The following is a 26,630-nucleotide window of genomic DNA, read 5'->3' as shown; positions in this document are numbered from 1 at the left end:
TGGTTTCTGAGATGAATACATAGTTCTCAAATGAAGAAATACAAATGGTAAGTAAATACATGACAAAATATTTGTCATCATTAGTCATTAGAGAAATGCAAATTTAAAACACACTGAGATTCCATCTCACTCCAGAAAGAATGGCCAGAATCAAGAAAACAACCAACAACAAGTGCTGGAGAGGCTGTGGGAAAAAAGGAACTCTCCTGCACTGTTAGTGGGCATGTAGACTGGTGCAATCATTGTGGAGTTCAGTTTGGAGATTCCTCACAAAGCTGAGAATGGAAGTCCCATTTGTTTCAGCTATTCCACTTCTAGGCGTATTGCCAGAAGAACTGAAAACATCATATCACAGTGATATATGTGCACCCATGTTTATAGCAGCACAATTTGTTATAGCCAGATCTTGGTTCAACCTAAGTGTCCATTAACTGAGGAATGGACAAAAAAGTTGTGGTATTTTTATACAATGGAGTATTACTCAGCTATAAAGAATTATCACTTTGAGATATTTATAAATAAATGGATACAACTTAAGACCATACTCATAAGGGAAATCAATCAAACCCACTTGTATAAATACCAAATAGTTTTCCTAGTGTAAGAAATGATAAGAATACATAAAAGTATGCCATAATCGTGATTCCCCATTATATTGCTTTGAAGCCTTCTATTGTCTGCATTCATTAGTTGGAATGGTTTTATTCTGGGTTGTTTGATTTTATTTTCTGTGATGGTATGAACAGCTATTTTGAAGAAAAAAAGACATTATAATAGCAACTGATGATTTAATATCATCTTGTTTTGAAGACCCCCTCCCCTAAGCTTTTGTTCTTCTGTCTCCATGGGTTTATCGTGTTGTATCTTATTGGATTTTATTAGTTGTGATAGTATAACCAAATTTTTTATGGACAAGAAGATAACATAGTAACCACTGTTCGTTTTCTGTTAGTTGGTTCTGAATACCCTGTAATTCTTTCATTCTCTTGAATGGTGTTACACTGTCTTGTTATGTTTGATACTATAGTGTATGAAGGTATACTCAAATATTTCTAGAAAAGAGATACTATGGTAGCTAGTGTTATGTCAGGTTGACTTGTGGTGAAATACTATGTTGCTTAAATTATTCTGTTCTGACCTGTTTTGTTATGTCCTCTTTTATTTTAATGTTTTTTTAAAAAGAAAGAAAAAAAAAGAAAATGTATAGACAGAGAGGGGTGAATTTTTTGGCAATGATTTCCAACAGCAGACCCCCTTTATTCCATTTTGTTTTGAGCTGGCCTGGACTCATGAGAGTTTCTAACATTAAATCTGCCCTTGGACCGAGAGATCGTGGAACTTTTCCAGCACACTTGTGACCTACTTTCAGGAAGAGTCTACTGAATTCACTTAGAAAACTAGGGCAGTCTGAAGGGCCCAGGAGTAAAGCCCTTAAAAAATACAAGTCTTTTTCATGCGAGGTGAGACTGACAGGATGGAAGAGAGATTGGTCCAGTAGTTCCTGGAGCTGTAAGCCTGCAGAAAGAGAAATGTTTCGCTTCTTGTACAGGGCTCAATGGGCCGGTAACGGAACAGGAGCCAATGAGCGACGAAGGCGGGAGCCGTTTCTGAACTATCCAATCAGGTGGACCGAGGAGGACGGTACTTCCGGGATCATGGCGCCAATGTTCACAGGTCCTGTCAGTTGCTGAGAGCCCCGAGTCAAATGGGCTACCTTTTTGTGTGATTTCTGCTTACTGCGGGCTGCATTCAAAGAACCCTCGGAGACCCTCAAGCCATGCAATGGTGACGTTACGGGAAGGGGGCTGGGAATGGGATGGAACTGTGTGGGTCTTGGAAGAAAGTGGCTAGAAAACGCTATGGCAGTTTACTCCCTGCTTAGCTCCAGACTCTGAGTTCTTCCTAAGTCTTTGGCCCGGCGTTAGCATTTCTCACTTTTTCCCTTGGTAAAGAGGGGTGTGTTCTAGTTTCTCAGCGTACAGTCTCCACCGTGGCACTGCCAGCCCTCAACGCCTTCATGGTGGCCTCAGGCACAGCTGGGTCTCCACTAGTCTGAGCAAAGCGGAGGTTTTGCGGGTGGGAGGGCGAACCCCGGGTTCCAAACTCAGTAATGAAAAGATTGTCACTTGAATCATTCACCTGATACCTCTATTGAGATAACTCGGACCCCGGAATAAAATCCAAGGAAGCAAGGAATTAAGAAATTTGGAGCAAAGGTTTTTATTTCAGGCTTGGCGACGCAGCCTCTTAGGATCGACCCAGAGACTGTGTGCGCGCCTCACAGACTAAAGAAAGGGATTTTTAAGGCAAGAAAAACAAAAAACAAAAACTGCAGAGCTGTTAAGCTGTTGACTTAGTCCTGACAGGATCTGGAAACTGTAAAGCTGTGGACTTAGTTCTGATGACATCTGGAGCTTTTGGTGCATTTCGTTACTCCCACCCTCCGGATAAACATTATCTAGGAATAGCACACCTGCAGTAACATTGGGAGCAGAAAGTAGTTAATTATCTGGGAACAGCTCGTTGGCAATAACATGTGGAAGGGGGAGGAAGTTAATTATCTCGGGACAGCTCCTTAGCACTAACATGTGGAAAGGGATAGAAAGTTACAAGAAGCTGAAACTTAAGTTTTTACAAGGATTAGAAACTTAACCCTATCTGTGCATGCAGAACAAGAAGAGGCGCATTGGTTAGAGTTAAGCCATAACACTATTTGCAATGATGTTACCCCATGAACAAAGCTCGTAATCTCACAACTTTGAGTATGAGGTGTCGACTAGAAGAAGGAAATTAGGAGAGATTATGTTGGAAATAAAGAATCAGGATGGCTCCTGAGTGCTGGGAGACATTCCAAGGGGGTGGCTGTGCCGTGCGCAACACAGTGCTAATTATGAACAAGCAGAGCACAGTAATTACTCAGTTCAGTGAGTACCTGCTACACACAGCTCTTGGAGTTAAGACCACTTTTTTTCTTTAAAGATAAGCTAGTTCTGTATCCCAGGCTGGGCTGGAATTCTTGGCAATCTTCCTTCTTCAGCCTGGACTGCTGGAATGACCGGCCTGAGTTACTATGCGTGGCCAAAACAGCCACTTGGAACTCAGCCTCTCTGACCATTTCTTCAGCGTGCAGGGTTTAAAGCAAATGAGTTTAGAGGAAAACTGGGCATTTTGTATTTTAAATTCCTGGAAAGGCAGTTTAATAGGGAGTGACTGCAATTTCTTTCGGTAGAGAGGAGTCCACATTCTTTGTAGGAGAGAAAGTTCACTCTTGGTTCAGAGTCCAAGGTACTTGTCTATTCTCATTTTAATTCTCACCAAATTACTAATTTCCCAACTCTAACCTAGGCCCTTTCCCTACCTAGCTGCCTTATTTTTAAGCTAGCTAAGTAAACTTTTTTACAGTTGAGCCATTAAACTGAAGCTTGCCGTGGAGTTCAGAATGCTGAGGAAGATGCAAGGAATAAGAATGTATTAGCAAGGGACAGAGAAGAATAAGAATAATAAGAATATAATAAGAATGTATTAGCAGGACAAGTGTTCCTGCTAGTCACCCCTCCGGGGACTGCCTATTAAACCCACACTGAAACACAGAATAGAATCCTTTTTTGTCAGGCACCTGAGTTAGAAGCTCCCAGTGTGTGTTGCTGAGTGACTCCCAAGCAGACTCAAGCTGACTTGCTCTATGGGTTCTGCTGACTCACTGCATGAGAAGGACCTGGGAGCCTTTGATCCCCAAAATGTGATTGTGCAGGACCAAAGAGTAAAGACGCCTCCTTCTGGTAGGAGGTAGACAGAACCAGCTTTGGCAGGATTCAGGATTCCTTGCTGCAGTTGAGAAATTTTCCTTCTTGTATGTCAACTGTTCTGGTGTACATTGGGTTCTTTCTGTCCCACCAAGTGGGCTGAGACTTCTGCTAGGACCTCAGCTTCTTGTCTTGTATAATGGAGGTGATTCTACTGTGAGCAGAACTCCACATTTCCAGCCCAATGTCTGGAGCCCCACAGAGTGTTAAAGTTGGTTTTTGAGGGCCTTGTCCCTTAGTAGATTTGTTCACTGATATGCTCAGTATCTGAATCTGCTGGTACGAGGTGGAGTTTGCTGAAGATTACTAGGGCCATGTCTGTAACTACATCTACCTTTCCCTCTTCTCTGGCTGCTGTGGGTTGAGAGCCTGTTACTCTGTCTTGCCACTTTGCCATCCAGTTTCTACCTTGGAACCAGTAGAATATAACCTGAAACTGAGTCACCATAAGATGAGATTGTTGCATATAGTGTCCCAGTGACTGCAAGTGACTCAGACATCTAATTATGCTATATTTGTTAAAAGTTTTAAGTATGAGATCTTAAACATGTAAGTTGTATCTTCCACTCTTAAGATTGTGATGATGGTAAATTCCAAAATTAATAAACACTTCTCCACAATTCCACAGTCATTTTAGTTATGGTGCTTAAAGTCCCATACAGTTTTAAAGAAACATTTTAGACTTTGCCTAGGATGAAAATTGGTGTATGGTTACTGTCTTGGTTACTTTTCTCTGGTTGCTAGGACAAAACACCCAACACCCAAAATGAAGAAAGGAAAAGTTTGTTTAGCTCACTGTTTGTGGAGGTTTCAGTCCCTAATTGGCTGGCTCCAAGGCAGGGTTGCATGGTATTGGGGCAACACTTAAAGGCAACAACCAGAGCAAAAAGAAAACAAGCCTCTTCTCTTCCCTTATATTGTACACAGGCCATGGCTGTCCCTTCAGGACAGATGTAACACTCACAAAATCTCTGTGCCTTCCTCTTGCTCAGGATGAGGATATTTACAAAGGATCCTGGCTCCCTGCTGAGTCTCTCAGTTAAACTTCTAAACTTCTCAAGCTGACACAATGTAGCAACCACAACAGTCACTTGCCAAGCATGTATAATAATCCTGTTTTATATCCAGAATCATGCAATAAATGAGTAAACTAATACATAAATAGGTTTGGTAGCTTATAATGCCAAAAATTAAATGATACTGTGTTATGATATGTGTCTAGATATCCCCTCAAAGCCTCATGCAGTTTTGGGAGACAGGCTTTTTCCAGAGGCAGCTGAGTCCAGAGTTTCATAATGCTATGCTGGGATTAGGGGTGTTAGGGTTAAGCCTGAGTGATTTCTGGATCAGTCCACAAATTGGATTAGCACTGCTCTAACCCCCAGCAGTCTGGATAAGATAACAAGGGCAGAAAGAGGCATGTTTCTCCCTTTTTGCTCTTGTTACTTTTGCTCTCTTCTGCCACAATGAATGCTTGCCCCTCTGCCACACCACCCTGCTTTGGAGCCAGCTGATTAGAGAGTGAAACCTCTACAAACTGAGAGCTGTATTAACCTTTCCTCCTTTCACTTTAGGAGTCGGGTATTTTGTATTTTGTCTGAGCAACAAGAGAAAAATAATTAATACAATATGTTACTCATTTAAATAAGAAAAGATGGGATGGTGGTGTAAAGGACATCTTCCAGATGGGTCTTCCTGTTAAACCCACACTTTTGATCTCCTTGAAGTAGGGCACTCACCTGTACATGCAGTACTATAGATGAATGCAGAGAGAAAAACACCATTGCTCACATAATTCAAAGTTATTAGACACTGTTGAAAACAGAGCTTGCTGAATGAGGTAGGACTTTGAAAACAGTAGTGCATGGGGGGAAATTGCAAGTGTAGGTCTGCATGCATAGCAGTGGATGCACAAAAAGGTTTTCTGTGTAGGAAAAAGCAAGGAGGAGTGGACACAACATGGGAAAGTGGGGGATGATGGAAGGCAGCCAGAGCAGCCCCTGCACCAGTGGTTTCCTCTGAGGATGTTTTTAGTGTGACATTCATTAAATAGTTGTTATTCTCTGGCTCAATTGTAAGCAGGTCTAAGATTATACACTTTAAATAAAGAAATTTAGGAAAAGTTATATAATGATGTCTTCTGTTTTTTTTTAAATTTTATTTAAGCAGGAAAAAAAAACAGAAAAAGGGTACAAGTTATACAGACTTTCAGAAAAAATAAACAGTAGGAAATCACTAGTTAATTACATATTGTCATCTTAGAAATAGTTGTTGAAGTTACAAAATTAAAGTGTATAGAGGGGACTTTCAAACAGTGAGACTGTAAAAAACAGTTTTGTTCAGTGATCCAACAAAACTCAGTAATATGGTTATCTATCTTATACACTTAAATATATATGCAGTTATATCTTTTAGAGAACTTTGTTTTCCTTTCTTTTGTACAATGACAATTACACATTTTGGGTTTTATTACTCCCATAGTTCTTATTACTTTTTTTTTTTTTGAAGAAAGTAAAACCAAATGTGACATACCAGGACAGAGTCAGTCAAATCAAAAGGATGGACATAATACATAATGTAAAAACAAAATACAAGGTGATCAACAATGGTTACCATACTGCCTCTTGCTATCTTAAGAAGAATTGCCTAAATCATCAGTTATAATAAAATTGAACAAAACAGTAAAGAATAAGACCAATAAAACCAGAACATTGGAGACATTAGAGGACTTCAAAAGAAGATAATAGTCAACCAGAGTGGGCATCACAATGAATCTTATTGTCTTCATAGTTGTTGCCTATACTTTCAAACTTGGTACTATCAAGCATAACAGAATAGAGGAAAATCAGTCAAAACAAGATGGTGAGAGGAATACTGAGTTTCAAATCAAGTTAATAGGAAATCAAAGTGGGTTACTATAATATATCCTGCTATTTTTTAATTTATTTTTCCCTTAATTAAAAGTATAAAAATGAAAAAGTAGATAATAAAAAGGAGATTGAGATAAAAAAGAGGGCATAACGACAAAAGAGCACAGGTCAAAACATAGCCATTTAAGCAAAATAATGTTTCACCATATAATTTCACAATATAATCTGGACCTAATAGTAGTTACCATAGTGTCTCTTCCCTTAAAATCTTTGGGTATAACTTCGTATACTGTAGCATCAAACATATCAAGACAATGTAAAACCGTTCAAGAGAATGACAGTATTACAGGGTATTTAGGATCAACTAACAGAAAATGAACAATGGTTTTTGTATAATCTCCTTGTCTATAAAAGTTTTTGTTTATTTTATCACATATAATAAAATCCAATAAGATACAACACGTTAAAACCGATGGAGACAGAAGAACAAAAGCTTGATGGGACTTCAAAACAAGGGGATATTAAATCAGCACTACCTATTATGATGTCTTGTTTTCTCCAAAATGGCTGCTCCTACCATCTAACCTTTTCTGCCTCATTTCTGTTGAGCTTTTTTTCTGTCATTAGTTGTCAGTTTGTCCTCTTAGTTTCACTTTCTTCTCCATTCATTGTGGCCACTCTGCCACTGTTTCTGGAATCTTGATATTTTTCATTTTTAGAATATCCTGCAGTAATCTCTGTAGAGTTGAATTGGTGGTTGCAAATTCCCCTAGTTCCTCTTTATCCTGCAAACACCTTGTTTTTGCATCAATTTCTAGGGACAGTGTGCAGGATATATCAATCTTGGCTGGAGGTTATTATCTTTCAAAGCTTGAATTATTTCCCCCCATGCTCTTTGTGATTTGATGGTTTGTGCCGAGAAGTCTGCTGTAATTCTGATGGGTGTTCCCTTGTAAGTGGTCTGTTTTTTGTCTTTGACGGCTTTTAATATTCTGTTCTTATATTGGATTTCTGAAATTTTGATTATTATATGCCTGGGTGTAGCTCTGTTTGGGTTGTAAGTGGCTGGGGTCCTGTATGCCTCATACATCTGAGTATCTTTACCTTTTGCTAAATTAGGGAAATTCTCCTGGATTATTTCTGTGAATAGCTTTTGTAGTTCATTTGTTTGAGTCCTTACTTCTTTTATGTTCTTAATTCTTAAGTTATAGATCCTCTTATCATCTTCCAGTCTTTGTATTATTGCTGTTTGTTTTCTTGTTATTTTTAAGAAGTTTTTCATTTCATGCTCCCACCTTACAAATCTGTCCTCCAGTTCTGATAATCTATCCTTAGTTCCTTTCAAGATGTTATGCCAGCTTTCAATAGAGTTTTTAGTTTCCTGGTAATCTCTTTGAACCTGCTTCACGTATTCTCTGTTTTCTCTATTTTCTCCATCAAACAATTCTCCCCTTTTTTTCTGTTCTTCCATTTCACCATCTGTTTTTTTTTTTTGGCGGTGCTTAGTGTTTCTCTAACTATTCTACTTATTTCTTGCTTTATTTCATTAAATACTTCATTTTTGAACTCGTCTATGAGGCTCCGGAGATACCGCTTTATGTCTATAGGTGCCGTGTTTGATATTGCGTGTTTTCTCTCTTCATTCTCTTTTGCATTTACCTTTCCTGGATCAGTGTTCTCAGGATTTGGGACTGAGGACCCTTTCTTGTTGCTCCCTTTTCTCATACTTTTTGTTCCTTCCATACAAGCGTATGTAGGAGGCCCAGTTTTTTTTTTTTTTTCTCTTTGTCTGTTACAGTTTGTTTGAATCTGCCAGCTAGGTGTTCCCGCCCACTGCAGTGTACTAGGGAGACACAGACCTGGGCAGCCTCTGCTGGGCCCACTCCTCCAGGTCAACCTACTGAAGGCTTCACTGCTAGGGTGCACCGCCAGGCACAGGGACCTGATTTGGGCTAGCCTACTGGATCTTAGTCCGCGGCGTCACCAGGCCAACCGCTCCCCACCACTCCTGCTTGAGAGGGGAATATGTGACTAAAGTCACTGCAGGGCCCTTTTCCAGCTAGTCTGCTTATTCCCAGAATGTCCTCTGTTGGAGCCTCCTACTCTATGAAAGGGTCCCCATTTCTCTCACTCACCGCAGGTCGATGCAGGGCTCCCTGCCAGTCCTGCTCTCAACGCTGTTTGGTTCACCGATTCCAGCTCTCAGAGCTTTCGCGCGTCTTTCTCCCTGTTGTGCAGATTGGGACGCAGTATCGGCAGCAGGAAATTCAAATTGCGGCTTCCAATGGCGCGGGATCCAGCTTCCGCACTGAGATTTTATCTGTTCCTGTTATAGCATCAGGATTGCATTTCCAGTTGGTTTCTCTCAGCTTAGTTCATTCCTGGGTCGGCAGGGTACATCTCCCCTCATGTAGGACTCCTCACATGGCACCGCTCTTGGATTCTAAATTGGTAATCTCAGAGAGCCTTTGTGGCTGCTGTTATTTGTCCGCCATGTTCTCCCAGAAGTCATGATGTCTTCTGTTACTGCGAAGTTCATCTGATCATTTTTGAGATAAAGTGGAACATTTTGTCTTTCTGTTGTACACTGAAAAACTGGTTGGAAAAAAGAGGCTGGTGATGCACAGGTCTCTGTTCTGCAGCTGAGCTTTACCTCCTGCCACCTAGTGGTGAATTATGTCTCATCTTTTCATGTTTGAAGGCAAGCAGATGGAGATTAATTTGTACCTTCTTATTGGAAATACACTGGTTAAATATTTTATAATAAAATCATTCTCAAAATTTTTGGTGAAATTTAATGATAACTACGAAAATATCTTGAGTGTGTTTAGAATGTTTGTTCGCTGGGCCTTGGGCAATGGATAAGAGTGTCCAGGTGATAAATACCCTACGTGTTGCAAGTTGTTTTTGCTAATTGATGACTACTCTCCTCCTGTGGCAACTTTTCCAAAGTTTGCCATGTATGATTTCCCATGAAGAGTATCTTTTTAACTTTCTTCTTTCAAGTTTTTAGTAAATATTACAGAAATCTTGTGAGGGATTTCTTTCTTTCTTTATGTATCACTATTTTTCACAAGTGCTGATATGTGAATCTGGGGCAAGGTCCTTTTTTTAGCATGCTATTGGCCATGTAGTTCCTGAGTTTCAATTTTACTGGAAAAGATACACATCTATCCCCAAGAATAATAACTCAGTATATTCTCTAGACACTGGAAATGAGACACTGGCTTTTGGTGAGCCAAAGTAAAGGAGGTGAGTGTTGAGTATAGTGGCTGGTTTTCTGTTCTTGAGTAAATCTACTTGTTCTTCCATACTTTGATTTTCTTCAGTGATTTTTCTCTAGTTAGATTTGGATCTTATTTTCTATCCAGTGTTTCTCTTGAGTCAGACTTCTGGCTACAATTTTTAACAGATCAAAGGTGTAAATTATAAGTCACACAATACTACTTTTGTTTTCCTTTTTATGGGGGTATACTTTGAGCCAGGGTCTCACTGTTTAATCTTAATTGCCTTGAATTTATGACATAGCCAGGTTGGACACTGAACTCATGGCAATTCTCAAATTCATGGGAACCCTACACCAGCCTCTGAAGGCTTGGATAACTGCCACACACCATCACACTGGGTTCAAGTTTTCTTAGTGACCAGGTACTTTGTGATATTGTAGTTTTCATTGCGTTGATTGTATTTCATTCATATTCTTACCCTCATTACCCTTCCTTAACACCATCCTAGTATTTTTTTATATCACAGTGCAGGGTCATTGTACAGTGTCAGTGAGCTAGAAGATAATAAATATGCCACACTTCCCCTATTTTCATTCTCCATAAATTTGTTCCAATAAAACTGTTCCCATTAGCATTTTAATAATTAACTCATAAATTTTGTTTAATACTCCATTAAGTTTTTTTCTATGAGACCAGATTCAAGTGTCAAAATGCTGCCTAAGTATAAAGAAAGACAGACTCAATGCTATGAATAACCAGATTTGAAAAGAGATATAATGTGTGATTGTCAGAACTGTTCATTAGATATTTGTCTGTCTTTGTTTTGTGGATGGTGAATTACAGCTTCCGTCCAAGAGTTCTGCTTTAGAGGCAGGGCACAAATGCCCTGTGGGTAATCCTGCAGGACAACCAGGGCTACTATTCTGCTGTTGTTCTAGCATTGGGTTCCATTCTAACATCAGAATTACCATGTGAAAATATTTGCATATACATGAGTTTGATCACCAGAATATGCAATTAATATTTGAATAAATCTATCTCAGTGCAGCTTTTTGTGAGAGGAATTGGAACGTCTCAGGGAATGAGTCTGAACTTTCAGGACACGTGTCATTATTTAGGAGGCAGTGACCTTTGAGGATGTAGCTGTGAACTTCACCACAACGGAGTGGTCTTTGCTGAGTCCATCCCAAAAGAAGCTCTACAGAGATGTGATGTGGGAAACATTTATGAATGTGACTGCTATCGGTAAGGATACCCTTCTCTTACTTATGCAAGCACAGAATAATGGTTCTTGCTCCCTGATGAAGTTTAACTAAAGAGAATGTTAGAACATTTTGAAGAATATCTCAGGCCTGGTTATGGTATACCAGGTATCTAACTGGAATCAATTAATTTTCACTTAATGATATAGTGACATTTTGTATTTCCATATCTACAACTCAGGAAGAACATGGAATAACCAGAAAATCGCAGAAGAGTACAAAAGTTGCTTAAGAAATCTAAGGTAAAGTGCACTCACAAGAAAAAGGACTATTCTTCAGGAGTCGGTATGTGAACAGAAATATTACAACCACTAGAGCTGAAGAAATGAGGTCATGTTCAAATTTATTGCTTTTAAAATTACTTATTTATTTATTTTTGAGATAATGTCTTGCTATATAGTTTAGGCTGGGCTTGAATTCACCATATGGTCCAGGCTAGCTTTGAACTGGCAGCAACCCTCCTGCCTCAGCTTCCCAAGTGTTTGAATGACAGGTGTGCACCGCCTGCTGGAAGGCTCCAATTTATTTCATCCCACAAAATTTTCAGAGATGCATACAGGTTGATTTTCTATAATATGATAAATATAAAAATATTCCAATACAAGAAACTGAGGTAGTACTGATACAATTATACAACAAGTGATACTATCTGCTATGTCAGTATAAATTGTTTCATGGTCAACATGTGGAAATGTATGAAACTGCATTTAAATGTTGTGTATAGGTAAATAAGAAAAGAGTAAAGTTTGAATTTTGGTAGTAACTCACCTTTAAAATACTTATGTATATATGTAGGGCTGGGGATTTAGCTCAGTGGTGTAAGCGCCTGCATTGCAAGCAGGCAGCCATGAGTTCGATCCCCGGTACCGATAAAAACAAAAAAGACAAAAAAAAAAATTATGTATATATGTAAATAGGTAACATTCATTATCTAGAAAACTGCTAATATGGAAGTATCATTCAAAGTGCAATTGAATACTAGTGTTGACATTATGGATGTTTTCAAAACGTCCCCCAGAAAATTGAACTCCTTGTGGGTTTTTTTTGGTAGGGTAGGGGTGGAATGGGTGGATACCAGGACTGGAACTCAAGACCTTGTGCTTACTAGGCAGGCACTGTGCTGCTGAGCTGTACCCCCGCTCAAGCTGCATGTATGTTAAACTACTTAGAAAGCACTCTCATATATTGTTGGTGGCAATGTAGAATAGCACTGTAATGATAATCAACGTATAGATGTCTCAAAAAGTAAAAACAGAAGTTTCCATTTGATCCTGGTGAAACTCTTGGGTAAAGTCTGAAAAGAGTTAAAATCAGCAAATTTTGGTAATTCTTGCGTTACAAACAGGGCATGCATGGACATGCACAATAGCTAAACTCTGGAAAGAGCCTGTGTGCCCATCACTGGGTGCCGGGATAAAGACAAGGTGTGATTGCTCAGTGTGGTGCAGACTCGTAATCCCAGCACTCTGGGAACCCGAATCCACAGGACGGCAACTTGAAGTTCAAGCCAAGTTTTTCTGGTTTATTTATACATAATGATCACACTCATTAGAGGGAATTTGTGCCTGTACATGTTCTGATTTTCTTTCTTTTTTTTGTCGTTTTTTGAGACAGGATCTCTATGCAGTTTGGGCAGGCCTTGAGATCACTTTGTAGCCCAGGCTGGTCTCGAACTCGCAACAATCCTCCTTCCTCAGCCTCCCAAGTGCTGGGATCGTGAGCCACCACGCCCAGCAGTTCTGATTTTCTTTGGGGTTTTTATCACAGATGGGTGTTAGACTTTGTCAAATGCTTTTTCTGCATTTTTTGAGATGATCATGTGATTTTTGTCCTTGGCTCTGTTGATATGGTGTGTTATATTTATTGATTTGCAAATGTTAAACTGTTCCTGCGTCCTGTGATGAGTCCTACTTGGTCATGGTATATTATAGTCTTGATGATTTGCTGCATTCTGTTTGCTAGTATAATAATGAGGGTCTTTGGATCTCTGTTTTTTAGGAAGATTGGCCTGTTGTTCTCTCTGTTAGCTTTGTCTTTCCCTGGTTTTGGTATCAGTGTAATACTTGCTCCCAGGAATGAGTTAGGCAGTATTGCTTCCTGTTCAATTTTATTAAAGTGTTTGGGGCATAGTGCATTAGATCCTAATTTTTTTTTTGTAAAACTCACCTGTGTATGTATCAGGCCCTGTTCTTTTCCTTATTGGTATTTTTTTAAATTATACTTTTAATTTATTGAGGGATATTGGATTATTTAGAACTTTTGTATCTTTTTGATTCAGCTTTGGTAGTTTATATGCATTTAGGAATCAGTTCATTTCATCTGTGTTTTCCATGTATTAGGGTAAAGGTTCTTGAAACAGCTATTTATGACCTTCTAGATTTCTGCGGGATCTGTTGTAATTTCACCGTTTTCATTCATTATTTTGTGAATTTTGAGTCTTTTCTTTCCTCTTTTTGATAGTTTTGACTATAGAGTTTGTCAATTTTATTTAATCTTTCAGAGTACCAAGTCTTTGATTTATTGATTCTTTGTATTGTTTTCTTAGTCTCAATTACATTTATTTTGATGTTGTTTTTACTGATTTTTCTCTCATACTGTTTTTTCTCTTATGGGCTTGGCATGTTTTTGTTTTTCTAGGATTTTGAAATTCAACATTAGGTTGTTTATTTGAGTGTCATCTGTGTTCTTGATATGAGTATTAACCACTATAAATTTCACTCTTAGGACTGCTTTCTTATTTTATTATTTAAAATTTATTATTTTTTTATTTTCAAGATGGAAAATTCCACAATCAAGACAGAACAAAGCTAATCAAGACACTGAGGGAAAATTGGTACAGAACTTCAGAGCAGGATACCGGGAAAACAATAATAGCTACTATAGTATATCTTGTTATTTTCACAATAGTTGTCCATTCCATCAAGTATAGCAAAATCAAACAAAAACAAAACAATAAAACCAATCAAAACAGAATATTGAATAAAGTAAAACAATCTGAACAAAGCAAAACAGTGAAAACAGTATTGGACTTCAAAGACAAGATAGAAAGAAATCTCCCATATTTGTTATATTGCATACTATTATCCTCCAGAGAGATGCTCAGATTACCAGCCCAGGCCTGTGAAATCAACCAAGGAATTGAAGCATTTAGTTGCTTTATGTACTTTAGTTGCTATCAACTCAGGCTGTTCTATGAACCATCTGGTTGTTAATGGGGGTCGGGAGGGGGGGTGTTGGTTGATTTTAAGCCTGTGAGCTGGTAGGCTTGTGCTGCTTCCCAGGAAGGCTGGATTGTTGATTTCTTGGTCCCCCAAGAGGATTCTCGGAGACATTGGCTTTTGTCTTCCTGGAGCGTGCTGCTTAGTGGCTCTTAGAACTGCTTTCATTGCATCTTATAAGTTCTGGTGTGTTGTATCAGCATTATCATTTAATAGTAGGTATTGTTTAATTTCTTCTTTAATTTCATCTGCGGCTGACTTGTTACTCAGTATGGTGTTTAATTACTGTTTCTTTTGCCATAGATTTCAAATTTTGTTACAGTATGGTCAGATAATATGCATGGGATAATTTCAATTCCTTTGCATTTACTTATGGATATTCTGTGGGCTAGTATGTGGTCTGTTTGGGAATGTTCCATGCACAGCTGAGAAGAATGTGTATTCTGATATTGTGGGATAGAACACTGTAGACATCTACTGAGTCCATTTGTTTGCAGGTTTGGTTAAGTTTTAATATTTCCTTGTTGAGTTTTTGTCACTGATCTCCTATTTGTGATAGTGAAGTGTTAAAGTCCCCCATTACAATTGTGTTAGTGCTTATTTGGTGCTCCTGTATTTGGTGCATGTATATTTATGATTGTTTTCTCTTCTTCTTGGAGTTTTCCCTTAACAAGAATATAGCGACCTTCTTTATCTCTTTTGTTATATCTTGGTTTAAATTTTACATTATCTGCAAATAGAATAGTTGCCCTTGTTTTTTTCTGGGTTTCTGTTATATGAAGTATTATTGTGGATTTCTTTTTGAGTTATGTGTGTTTCTTGATTCATTCTGCCAGACTGTTGTGTTTTTTTGAATGGTAAATTGAGACCATTTACATTGATGGTTATAACTCATATACACTGGCCTATCCTTGTCATATTACTTTCTTCTGCCTCAGCAAATTAATGGTCAATAGGAATGTCTCTCAAAATAAGAAATAAAATACTGGAATTGTAATTCAGTGCTAAGACTTGTTTAGTTCTCTTCACTGAAAAAGTATGCTATATATTTAGATAAAGAACATTGATATCAGTTGTCAAAGAACAAAAGTATATGAGACTCCATCCCATGAAGTTCAGAGAAATAAGTGAGACACAGAAAGTGAAATATATTTTTTCTGAAATGAGAAACTAAAAATATATTTAGGGGATAAAATAAAGGAGAGGTGTTAGAAAAGAGAAAGCCTAACATTTTGGATGTGTTAAAGTTGATAGGCATAATTAGAGAAGGGTTAGAGTGACAGGGAAAATATATGAAAGATGATCAATATGTGATACACACATGTGCCCATCCTGTGAAATGGAACTTCATAGTATGTATTGCAAACATATACCAATTTAAGATTCCCAAATGAAAACCATCCTTTCTAGAATGAGTTTTTGAAGGCTTTATCCAGGGTAGTAAGTCAGTTCATCATCAAAAGTTTTAAGCAGGCATCAAACCAGAACTTGTCCTGATAAATTACCAGTATGGAGACCTTATTGATTATAATTGATATTTTTGTTCTTTTTTCTTTACAGAAATGAATCAGACAATTATTTCAGATTTGAAGCAAAGCTGTACAAATGTAATAACCATGGAAAACCCTGTAATGATTTCCAGTCCTTTCAGAAGCATGAAACGGGAAAGACTGGACAGAAACCCTATCAATATGAGCTATGTGGGAAAGCCTTCTCTGATCTTAGTGAACGAACTCACCCTGGGGACAAAGCCTCCAGCATATGCAGTGGTGTTCAACCTGATGAAAGAAATCATAGTATGAGGGGTTCATATGTACACAAACCATGTGAGAAAACTTTTATTTCTTCATTCCAAGTTCATGTTCATGAAATCAGACATGCTGGAGAGAAGGAATGTGTAAAAACATTAGCTCATAGTAGGCTCTTTCACAAACATAACATAATTCACAGTGGGAAGAAACCCTATGTTTGTGAGCAGTGTGGGAAACATTTCATTCAAAAAAGTCACTTTCGAGTACATGAAAGAAGTCACACTGGGGAGAAACCCTATGTGTGTACACAATGTGGGAAAGGATTTGCTAATACATCCTCATTTCATAGACATAGAAGATCCCACACTGGAGAAAAACCCTTTGCATGTAAGCAGTGTGGGAAAGCATTCAGCCAGAAGAGTCACTGTCACCGTCACGAAAGAACTCACACCGGGGAGAAACCCTATGTATGTAAGCAATGTGGGAAATCTTTCAGCACACACAGTCAGTGTCAAAGTCATGAAAGAACTCACACGGGGGAGAAACCCTATGTGTGTAAGCAATGCGGGAAAGTATTCAGTGAAAAGAATAATTGTCAAAGACATGAAAGGATTCATAGTGGGAAGAAGCCCTATGTGTGTCAGCAATGTGGGAAAGCATTCACTACATACCGTGATTGTCAAATACATGAAAGAAGTCACACTGGGGAGAAACCTTATGTGTGCAAGCAGTGTGGGAAAGCTTTCAGTACCCAGAGGTATTATAAAATACACTACAGAATTCATACTGGGGAGAAACCCTATGTATGTAAGCAGTGTGGGAAATCTTTCAGCCAAAAGTGTAACTTTCGAGTACATAAAAGAATCCATACCGGGGAGAAACCCTACGAATGTCAGCAATGTGGGAAAGGATTTGTCGATAATTCTTTACTTCGTAGCCATAAAAGATCCCATACGGGGGAGAAACCCTATGAATGTAAACAGTGTGGAAAAGAATTTGCGCATAATTCCTCATTTTATAGACATAGAAGATACCACACGGGTGAGAAGCCCCATGTGTGTGAGCATTGTGGGAAATCTTTCAGCCAAAGCAGTCACTTTCAAGCACATGAAAGGACTCACACTGGAGAGAAGCCATGTATATGTAAGCAGTGTGGGAAATCTTTCAGCAGAAAGATTAATTGTCAGCTGCATGAAAGGATTCATGGCCGGAAGAAGGCATATGTGTGAAAGCAGTCCCTGCATGCTGTCATTGTTAAATACATGAAAGAAATCAAACAGGGGAGAAACTATTTGTGTAAGCAGTGTGAGAAAGATATGAACATGCCATTAAATATATGAAATTATGGGGCCGGGGGTTTAACTCAGTGGTGGCATGAGCACCTGCCTGGCAAGAGCGAGGTCATGAGTTCAATCCATGCTATGTATGTATGTGTGTGTATATATATGAAATTGTGCACACTGGGGAGAAACCTTACATATGTAGGCAGTGCAGGAAATGAGGTCACTGGGAATTTAAGAAATGTGGGCAAAAGGTTCAGCTGAGAGGGACCTCAACCCTCAACAAAGTCACATTATGGCCAAAGCCTATGTAAGCACCATGGGGAAGCACTTGGTATACATTGCTGTTGTTAAATATGTGAAAACAGAAAACCTACGTGTGTAAGAGTATTTTGAAAAATCCTTTAAAAAGTACTCGTATAGAGGAGACATTTATAAATAATATAAAATTACGATTTCAATATTCACAAAATTTCCAGAAATTTAGGGTATCTTCCAGACGAGATACCCTAAAGGGTATTCCTTCTGTGCTCTTCAGTAAGTCTCCTGCACATATCTGTGTATCTGTGGACTTCACTATTAAGACATCACACGTTTGTCAGGATGAGATGGTGCACTTCTGTAATCCCAGCATTGGGAGGTTGAGGCAAGAAGATTGCTGAAAGTACAAGGCAAGCCTGGGTTATGAAGTGAGTTTGAGGCTGGCCTGAACTGCATCACTAAATCCTGCCTCAGAAAAAAATAAAATTTAAAAATCATGCCTTTTTAAGGTCATTCCTGAATATTGGAGCTTCATTTTTCTACTCTTTTGATCCACAATGCCATCCTTCCTGATAATACCAGCTTTCTTCTTGACACTTGATTCCCACTCAGATCTGAGACTCCTGGTCAGTCTCATTAGAAGAAGCCACATGAATGCCTCCAGCAGCATGCTTCACCAGGTTTTTGTCTCCATCAGGGCCTGCTGATGATAAGACAAACAATCACAAAGCAATAACTTTTAAAAGATTTCAAGTATTTATTGGTACATAGTTGCAATATATACTGTAAATATTCATCTTTGGAAGCTGGTTTCTGTATATAATGCATCTAAATTTTTTATGCTTGCTCTTCTCATCCCCTTTCCAGCTTTTCTACCCATTTCTTGCTCTCTCAGTTTTTTTAAAATTTTATTTAAGGAAAAAAACAAAACAAAACAGCAAAAGGGTACAAGTAATACTGAATTTCAAAAAAAAATCACTGATTGATTACATATTGTCATCTTAGAAGTAGTTGTTTAAGTTACAAAATTAAAGCATACAAAGTGGACATTCAAACAGTGAGACTGCAAACAGTTGTATTACTCTCTCAAGTTTTGAAACATATTTCTCTACGTGCCCTGACATGTCACTTACCTTTCTCTGTAAGGCAAAAATTAAATAGAATAGCTCCATCATTATGTCCACCATCTGTAAAGCAGCACTGTGAGTAAGCAAGTGTGTCAGGATTTCACCACAGATCCTAGGGTTCTGAAGAGAATCCGTGGCATATGGTTCCCTGAAACAGGATCCTGAGTGATGGGAGTGATGCGATACTGACTCCAAAGATACAGAGCTGCCAGTGAGCAGTGAAGCAGGTGATCTTCAGCGTATGAAGTCAGTGCATGAGAACTAAAGCTTTGGATTTACCTAGGATGTTTTATGCAGGGATATACAAGTTGTAGTGCACAGCTATTTCCCCTATCCATCCAGTCTTTGGGGCATGGCGCCAGCTAAACAATCTTAGTCCCTCTTTATCTGCATGTTCAGATTCTGCCATTACAACAGAGTCAGATGATTTTAAATTAAAAGTTGCAGACATGAAAGTCAACAGAGTTTCAAGCATGTGCCATTCCCCATAGCATGATTAATGCCAAGTTCATTATTTATCAAAATTTATAAATCACACCCACGTGTAAACATGGTCTCAGTAGTGTGAGAAACTGAACAAAATGTGCAGTAGATACTGTGAATAGGGAAGAAACTTCAAAAGAAGAGAAACTGATGGATTGGAAAAAGGAAGGAAGGGATAGGGGAAATAGAATATGGATGTATAAACATATGACAGTTAAGAGTTATACAGCTAGTTTCTCTTGGTTGAGAAGAAAGGTCTGTGCTAATATTGTTTTGGATAAGACTTGGATTCAACGTTCTTAACTCATCAGTACTGTGATGTAGATCAGCCACACCTTCAAGATGAGGCAATTCTTGAACCTGTAAGAAAGGAGTTTGCTGTTGGTGCTTCCTTGCCTTCCAGAGAGCCTCCCTGGTAGACAACTGCCCGCTGGAGAGAACCCCAACAGAATGTATATTAACATGGAAAAGCTGCCGTTTGTGGAGGAAAACTGGAGATGCATGCAAAAGCATCAGCTTCTCTCCTTTCTGAGATTTTGACCCTATTTTCCTTGGGGCTTCTGGCATAGTGTTTTGGTTTGGGCATGCATTGATTTGCTGGAGTCCATGTATAGTACGTACACATAGTCTGCAAATCTCATTCTGGGATGCACTCATTTATGTACTTTCTGAGAGAAAGATGTGATGGATTTGGCACTTTTCAGTGAACCTAAGACTGACTCAGGATGAGTGTTCCTCTAGAAAATATTAGGGAGGAGGGTGCATTTTTATACTGGGAAAAGGGAATGGCAGGCTATGATAAGCTCCAGGGTTAATATTTTAAACTCTGCCTCATCACTATAGTCTGGTTCATTGCTGGGCTGCATTTCATCAATCAGGCAGGCCCTGTCCACTGAGAAGATGTTTAACTCTGAATTGGGTTTTCCAGTGGCCTTGGATGAAATAGTTGGTGTTTCTTCACTCTAGATTGCTATGTTGAATATTTCTGTAAAATAACAGCACTTTATGTATGTTGTGTATCATATTACCTTGTTTGCACTGTTTATTTTTACTGAAATGGGTCAGAGCCAGGCAGGGTACTGCATTCATGAGATCTTAGCCCTCGGGTGCTCATGCAAGAGGATTTCACAAGTTTATATTTTGAGTTCTCCTGGGAACGTTAGCAACACAGTGAGACCCAGTCTCAAAATAAAAAGTAAATATTGAGCTGGGGACATAGCTCAGTGTGAGTTCTCTAGATTCAGTTCCCAGTCCTGAAAAGGTAAAATCGGCCTGGTACCCGATGAGGCCATGAAACCATCTGCCTCATCCCACACATCCCACAGTGGGTGCCTGACCTGCACTCAGTGACCTTCCTTTGAGATCCAGAGGAGTTGGCACAGGACTTAGTCTGAAATCACTTGAGTATAGTTGTGACCCAATTCACAGGAGGAAGAAGCAGGAAACATCTGCTAGTACAATTAGAAAGCAGGTGTTTGTCCGGTAAGAGAAGACCAAGCTCAGTGTAAATGCAGTAATCTCCAGAAGGACCATTTCAGCAGGCCAGGTGTAGCCATGTAGGTGATCTGTCATTGGCTCTTCAGAATCAGATGTAGGATCACTACTTCTCCTTAGATCTGAGGATGAACCTTTAATTACCAGCTTTTGCAAGATGCAAGAAGACCAGAAGAACTGTGCATTTGAGAGCAGGAGCAGGCCAGCAGGGGAACCAACATGAATCTAATTTTGCTGCCATGCCTCTAACCCTGCGTTATCTGCTAGGCAAGGGTCCCAGAGTTTGAGGCTAGGGTTAAAATTTAAAGTTGCAGACATGAAAGTCGACAGAGTTTCAAGCATGTGCCATTCCCCATAGCATGATTAATGCTGGTTGCCTCTTCAGACTAGGAATTGTGTAGACACACAAAAAAACCCCCTTGAAGCTGGAAAGGTGAGGGTGGGGCAAGGTTCTCTGAGATGAGTACAAATGGACTGGACAGTATCTGCAGAATGGAGGGCCTCTGCATGAAGTCTGATGGCTGTGCCCTGTTCTCTGAACTGCTTTACCATTTGTCCCATGTAACCTGTGGCATGGGGCTTACTGGGCAGTGGGGACCATAGTAACTTGTCCTGTTCTTACTTCCATTTCAGCCTGCAAAACCATGTCTGTTCAGCCATTCTGCCTGTGTCTTTGTGCTCTCTGGTGACTTCATTAGCCATGTTCAGTCTACAGGCTCTTGTGTTGGGTTTGTGAATGGAAGAAGATATGGTTCCTGCTTTGCAGCCCTCCTTGTCTCAAGAGCAGCCCTGATTGTCCTGAAGTTCCTGAATGTTTGGGAAGCAAAGTGTCCAATTCATGACCTGTGTTAAGAACCTGGGGCTTCTGAAGACCAAGTCACCCCCACAGTGACACAAGTACATATGACTAGGTTTCTTGAGAATCTGCAGCCTGGTGCTGTCTTTCATATAACAGTTGTCCTTGGAGTGTTTGTTGATGTTGTTTCAGAAAAAAATCAGTGCTGACTAAGGTAGGACATGATTCTACTTGAAATGAATATTGAAATGGGGGAAGCATCAAATGTACATTCTCCCAAGTACCTCAAGAATTTGACCATAATCTTAGGGTGAAGATAAAGCTGGGGTCTTGAGGTGATTCAGGATGAGTGTGGCTCAAAGATTACAGAGTTGAAGGAGCAAGTGAAATTTAAGAAATCTTCATGAATGGCCATCACTCTAGTTAACCATGTTGAAGCCAAACAAAATTTGCAAAGTGAGATCTGGCCTCCTCTTGGTGAAGAAATTTTTGTGTTAGTTTCCTATTATTTTGATTTAAAATTCTACATAATCATTTTTAATTTTTTCATTTTAAAATTACAAATTAAAAAAATTAAAAATACCCAACCAAAAAAGAGAACTACAGCTCATCTCCTTAGTGAACATGGTTGTAAAAATCCTTACTAAGATACTGACAAAACAATGTAACAAATCACCCAGAAAACTATGCACCATGGTGCTCACTTTGGCAGCACACATTCAGAGGATTATACAACATGATGAAATAGGATTTATCTCAGGTAGTCAGGGATGGTTCAACAGACACAAATCAATAAGTATAATACATCACATTAACACAACCAAAGGAAGAAAGTCACATGAGAATCTTACTATATTGAGAAACAGCATTTGACAAAGTCCAGCATTCATGCATGATGATAAAAACCCTACAAAAAATTGGAACAGAAGGACTATCTCAATCTGATAAAAGCCCTCTATGACAAGCCAACAATCAGTGTCATACAAATGGTCAAAAATTGAAAGCTAAAATCAGGAACAAGACAAAGATGTTTTTCATCACCTATTCAATATAATTCTGGAAATATTACCTAGAGAAATTAGAAACAAATGAATAAATATAGGAAGGGAAGAAGTTAAATTGTCGTTTGAACAGCACATTCTTTTACTTATCTTTATCTTTACAGAGGACAGAACATCTTGTGGTTAATGACTAGCAGATGCATTCCTTCCTGTCCTGCTCTGATTACCTCAGGGGGGAGGTTAGGGAGTGAAACATTCTTTATTGCTCTGTTTTATGACTCGGGGGGGTTACAGCTGGGGAGTCGATTCTCTCAATACCATTAGCAAAACTCACAGGTCTAGAAAAACATTCTAGCCAGAGATTTAGCTCAGCAGCATAAGCATCTGCTTGGCAAACACAAAATCATGAGTTCCATCACCAGTACCAAAAAAATTTTTCTGGAAATTCATCTGGAACCAGAAGAGACCTAGAATAGCAAAGGCAATCCTGGGAAACAAAGGCAAGACAGGAGGCATCATAATCCCTGAGCTGAAGCTATACTAAAAAGCTGCTGTAATAAAATCAGCTTGGTACTGGGATAAAAACAGACCTGAGGATAAATGGAACAGGACAGAAGATACAGACACAACTACAAACACACTCAACCACCTTATGTTCACTAGGAGAAAGATAGGCTATTTAATAATTGGTGCTGGAAAAACTGGCTTTCCACATGCTGAAAACTAAAACTAGACTCATGTCTATCACCATGCAGTAAACTAAGGTCAAAATGGATCAAAGATCTGAATATTAAAACAGAAACACTAAATATACTAGAAGACAAAGTAGTTAGAAATCTTGAAGACATAGAGGTAGACAAAGAATTCATGAACAAAAATCAAATCGCATGAGAAGTAATTCAAAGAATCAACAACTGGAACCTCATTAAAGTTTTTGCACATCCAAAGAAATCACCAACACAGTGCAAAGAAAATCCACTGACTGGGAAAAGATTTTTGCCAACTCTCACTCTGAAAAAAAATTATATACAGAACATATGAAGAATTGAAAGAAATTGAGGCCCTCAAATTCAAAGGCCCTCTCCAAAAATGGGCATCTGAGTTGAATACACAATCCTCGGATGAAAAATTCAAATGGCAAGTAAATACCTGAAAAAAATGTTCAACATCATTGGTCATTTGATAAATGCAAATTAACACAACACTGAGATATCATCTCACTCCAGAAAGAAATTACCACTAAAAAATCAACATCTAACAAAGGGCAGAGGGGCTGTCAAGAAAATGGAAACTTCTTCATTGCTAGTGGGAATACAAACTGGTGAAACCACTGTGGAAATCAGTGCAGTTTCCTCAAAAACCTAGGATTAGCAGTTCCAATTCTACCCGGCTATTTGCCCTCTGCATGTTTTCAAAGAAGAATTGAAAACATCACATCAAAGTGATATGTGTGCACCCATGTTTATAGCTGCACAATTTGTAATAGCCAGATCTTGTAAACAACCTAAATGCCCATCAACTGCATAATGAATAATAAAAGATGTGGTATTTTATACAATGCAGTACTACTCAACTATAAAGTAGGATAAGTTAGAGGCTTTCATAGGTAAATGAATGCAACTAGAGACCACACTTACCTCACCGGTGTAAGAAACTGAAAGTAAGGGGGCTGGGGATTTAGCTCAGCGGCATAAGCACCTGCCTTGCAAGCAGGCAGTCGTGAGTTTGATCCCTGGTACCGATAAAAAGTTTTAAAAAAAGAAAAGAAACTGAAAGTAAGTAAGATTGAAAAGTTACAATAGATATAGTAAAAGGGGAAGAGACTGCTCAGAGGAAAAGCTTAATGTTTGATCAATTAACTTTGCATGCTTGTGTCTGGTAACCTGAGCAACTAATTTGCAGATCACACTATGCGATATAACAACCATTGTTAAATCCCTATCATCTTGTTTTGAAATCCTGCATCAATATTGTTCTTTGTTGTTGATGATGATGATAATGATGATGTTGTTGCTTCTCTTGTTTTTCTTCTTTGTTTGCTTTTTTATTCTACTGTGCTTTTATTCTTTTTTTGTTTTTTTTTTTTTTTTTTTTTGGTCTTTTTCGTTTTTATCGGTACCAGGGATCGAACTCACGACTGGCTGCTTGCAAGGCAGGCGCTTATGCCGCTGAGCTAAATCCCCAGCCCCTGTGCTTTTATTCTTTGTAAAATAAAAAAAGAAGGAAACTCCTTCCTGTGAGTCACCTGGTGAGTGAGCTGGGATTCAAGAAGAGCTGAGCCCCACCACCCCCATTGACCTGTGGTGAGTGACGGGAGTGGAGCCATTCCATAAATTCTCAACCACCAATCCAACTCTACAGAGAATACTGCAGGGCATTCTAGAGAGAGAGAAAAGTACTAGGATTCCAGGAACAGTGGCAGAGAGGCCTCAATGAATGGAGCAGAAAACAGAATGAAGAAGATAGGCAGACAACAAGAGCATAACAGATATGAGGCAGAGAAGATTTTATTCAAAACTGTTATGATTGATAGTATCAAGTCTGAGAGTATAGGCAACTACACTGAAGATAACAAGACTCAACAATACACATTCTGGTTTGCTAACTGCTGGTTTTTGAAGTTCTATACTATATACAAAGTTGCATTTTTATTAATATTGTTATGTACTGACATTCAATTATACTATGTCTGATGATATAGCCAATTCTATTGGAGATAACAAGAGACAACACAGGAACCATGGTAGATCTCTTCGTACAATGGTCTTAAATGTTTATTTCATTTCATGTGTTTATAGGAATATGTTTTGTTTTGCCATGCTTTGTTTTGTTTCTTCTTCTAATATAGAAAGGGTAGAAATACATGTTAAGACTCACACACGTGTAGAATCTGTAACAGTTCATGAGAACAGATTTTATGACACATGATGAAATAAACAGATACTTTGAAGAAAAAGAGACACTAAAATACCCAGTGCTGATCCCGGAGTGTCATAATATGAAACCCAGCAATAGTATTATTCTTTGTTCAGAGTGATATTAGCCTGCTTGGGTTTGTTCAGTCTCAACACAATTGAAGATATGGATGACTGCATGTATGTTTAAGTGTATAGGATTGACAACCATGCTACTAAGTTTTTGTTGGACAGTTGAACAGAAGTGTTTGCAGTTTCGCTGTTTGAATTCCCACTTTACATGTTCCATTTTTGTATCTTGAACAACTATTTATAAAATGACAATATGTAAACATCAACTAGTGATTTCTGTTTATTTTTTTCTCTGAATTTATATATTATTTCTATTTTTTGTTTTGTTTGGTCTTTCTTTAAATAAAATTTAAAAAAATAAGGGAGGGGGAGAGGTGCTCTTTCCCCTTTTTCCCTTTCACTCATGTCACTCACGTCACCACCATGAATGGCTGTCCCTTAGCCATGCCAACCAGTCTTGGAGCCAGCTAAGTGTGGACTGAAACCTCCACAAACTGTATGTTAAATAAAACACAATACATAAATAAATAAATAAAAAGTCTTCTTTTGTTTTCATTGTTTGGTTTTGTTTTATTCTGTTGTATTTTGCTTGACTTTATTATAGCTGGTGGCATGGACAGATATTTCAAAGATAACAGAATATATTATGGTACCCATTGCTGATTTCCTGTTATCTTATTTTGAAGTTCTGTATTGGTTCCATTGTTTTGTTTTGGTTGGTTTTATTCTGTTCTGTTCTGTTTGATTGTATTATGTCTGACGGTATGGGCAGCTATTTTGTTTTTTTTGTTGTTGTTTTTTTTTATTTAAGAGAAAAAGAGAAAAACACAAAACAAAACAAAGCGCGGTAAGGGTACACGTAATACAGAACTACAAAAAAAAAAATAACAGTAAGAAATCACCTGTTAGTAGATTACATATTATCATCTTGAAAATAGTTGCTCAAATCACAGTATCAAAGAATACAAGGTGAACATTCAAACAGGGAGACTGCAAACAGCTGTGTTCAATGATCCAAAAACATTGATATAGTCAGCTATTTAACACCCCTAAACACACTTGCTGTTATA

The 26,630-nt window shown here is 38.5% G+C and overlaps 1 protein-coding gene across 3 annotated transcripts; it reads left to right on the top strand.

Annotated features, from left to right (window-relative positions):
• The first annotated feature begins 1,620 nt into the window (after positions 1–1,620).
• On the top strand, positions 1,621–18,169 carry Znf14 (zinc finger protein 14). 3 transcript variants are annotated; one of them, XM_003460780.5, is made up of 4 exons: positions 1,621–1,785; positions 11,019–11,145; positions 11,344–11,404; positions 15,941–18,169. In XM_003460780.5, the coding sequence occupies exons 1-4, from the start codon at positions 1,783–1,785 to the stop codon at positions 17,358–17,360; spliced, it is 1,611 nt and encodes a 536-aa protein (XP_003460828.2). In that variant the 5' UTR covers positions 1,621–1,782; the 3' UTR covers positions 17,361–18,169. The 3 variants fall into 3 exon arrangements, with proteins under 3 accessions (XP_003460828.2, XP_063084123.1, XP_063084124.1); XM_063228053.1 differs by having other exon boundaries at positions 1,630–1,785; positions 10,949–11,145; XM_063228054.1 differs by having other exon boundaries at positions 1,630–1,785; positions 10,944–11,145.
• Positions 18,170–26,630: the final 8,461 nt, after the last annotated feature.

The sequence above is a fragment of the Cavia porcellus genome, unplaced genomic scaffold (genome assembly GCF_034190915.1).
Source record: "Cavia porcellus strain 051 isolate PalLab524CR breed Dunkin Hartley unplaced genomic scaffold, mCavPor4.1 scaffold_17, whole genome shotgun sequence".
Lineage (NCBI taxonomy): Eukaryota > Metazoa > Chordata > Mammalia > Rodentia > Caviidae > Cavia > Cavia porcellus.
This window is presented reverse-complemented; position numbering and strand designations above follow the sequence as displayed.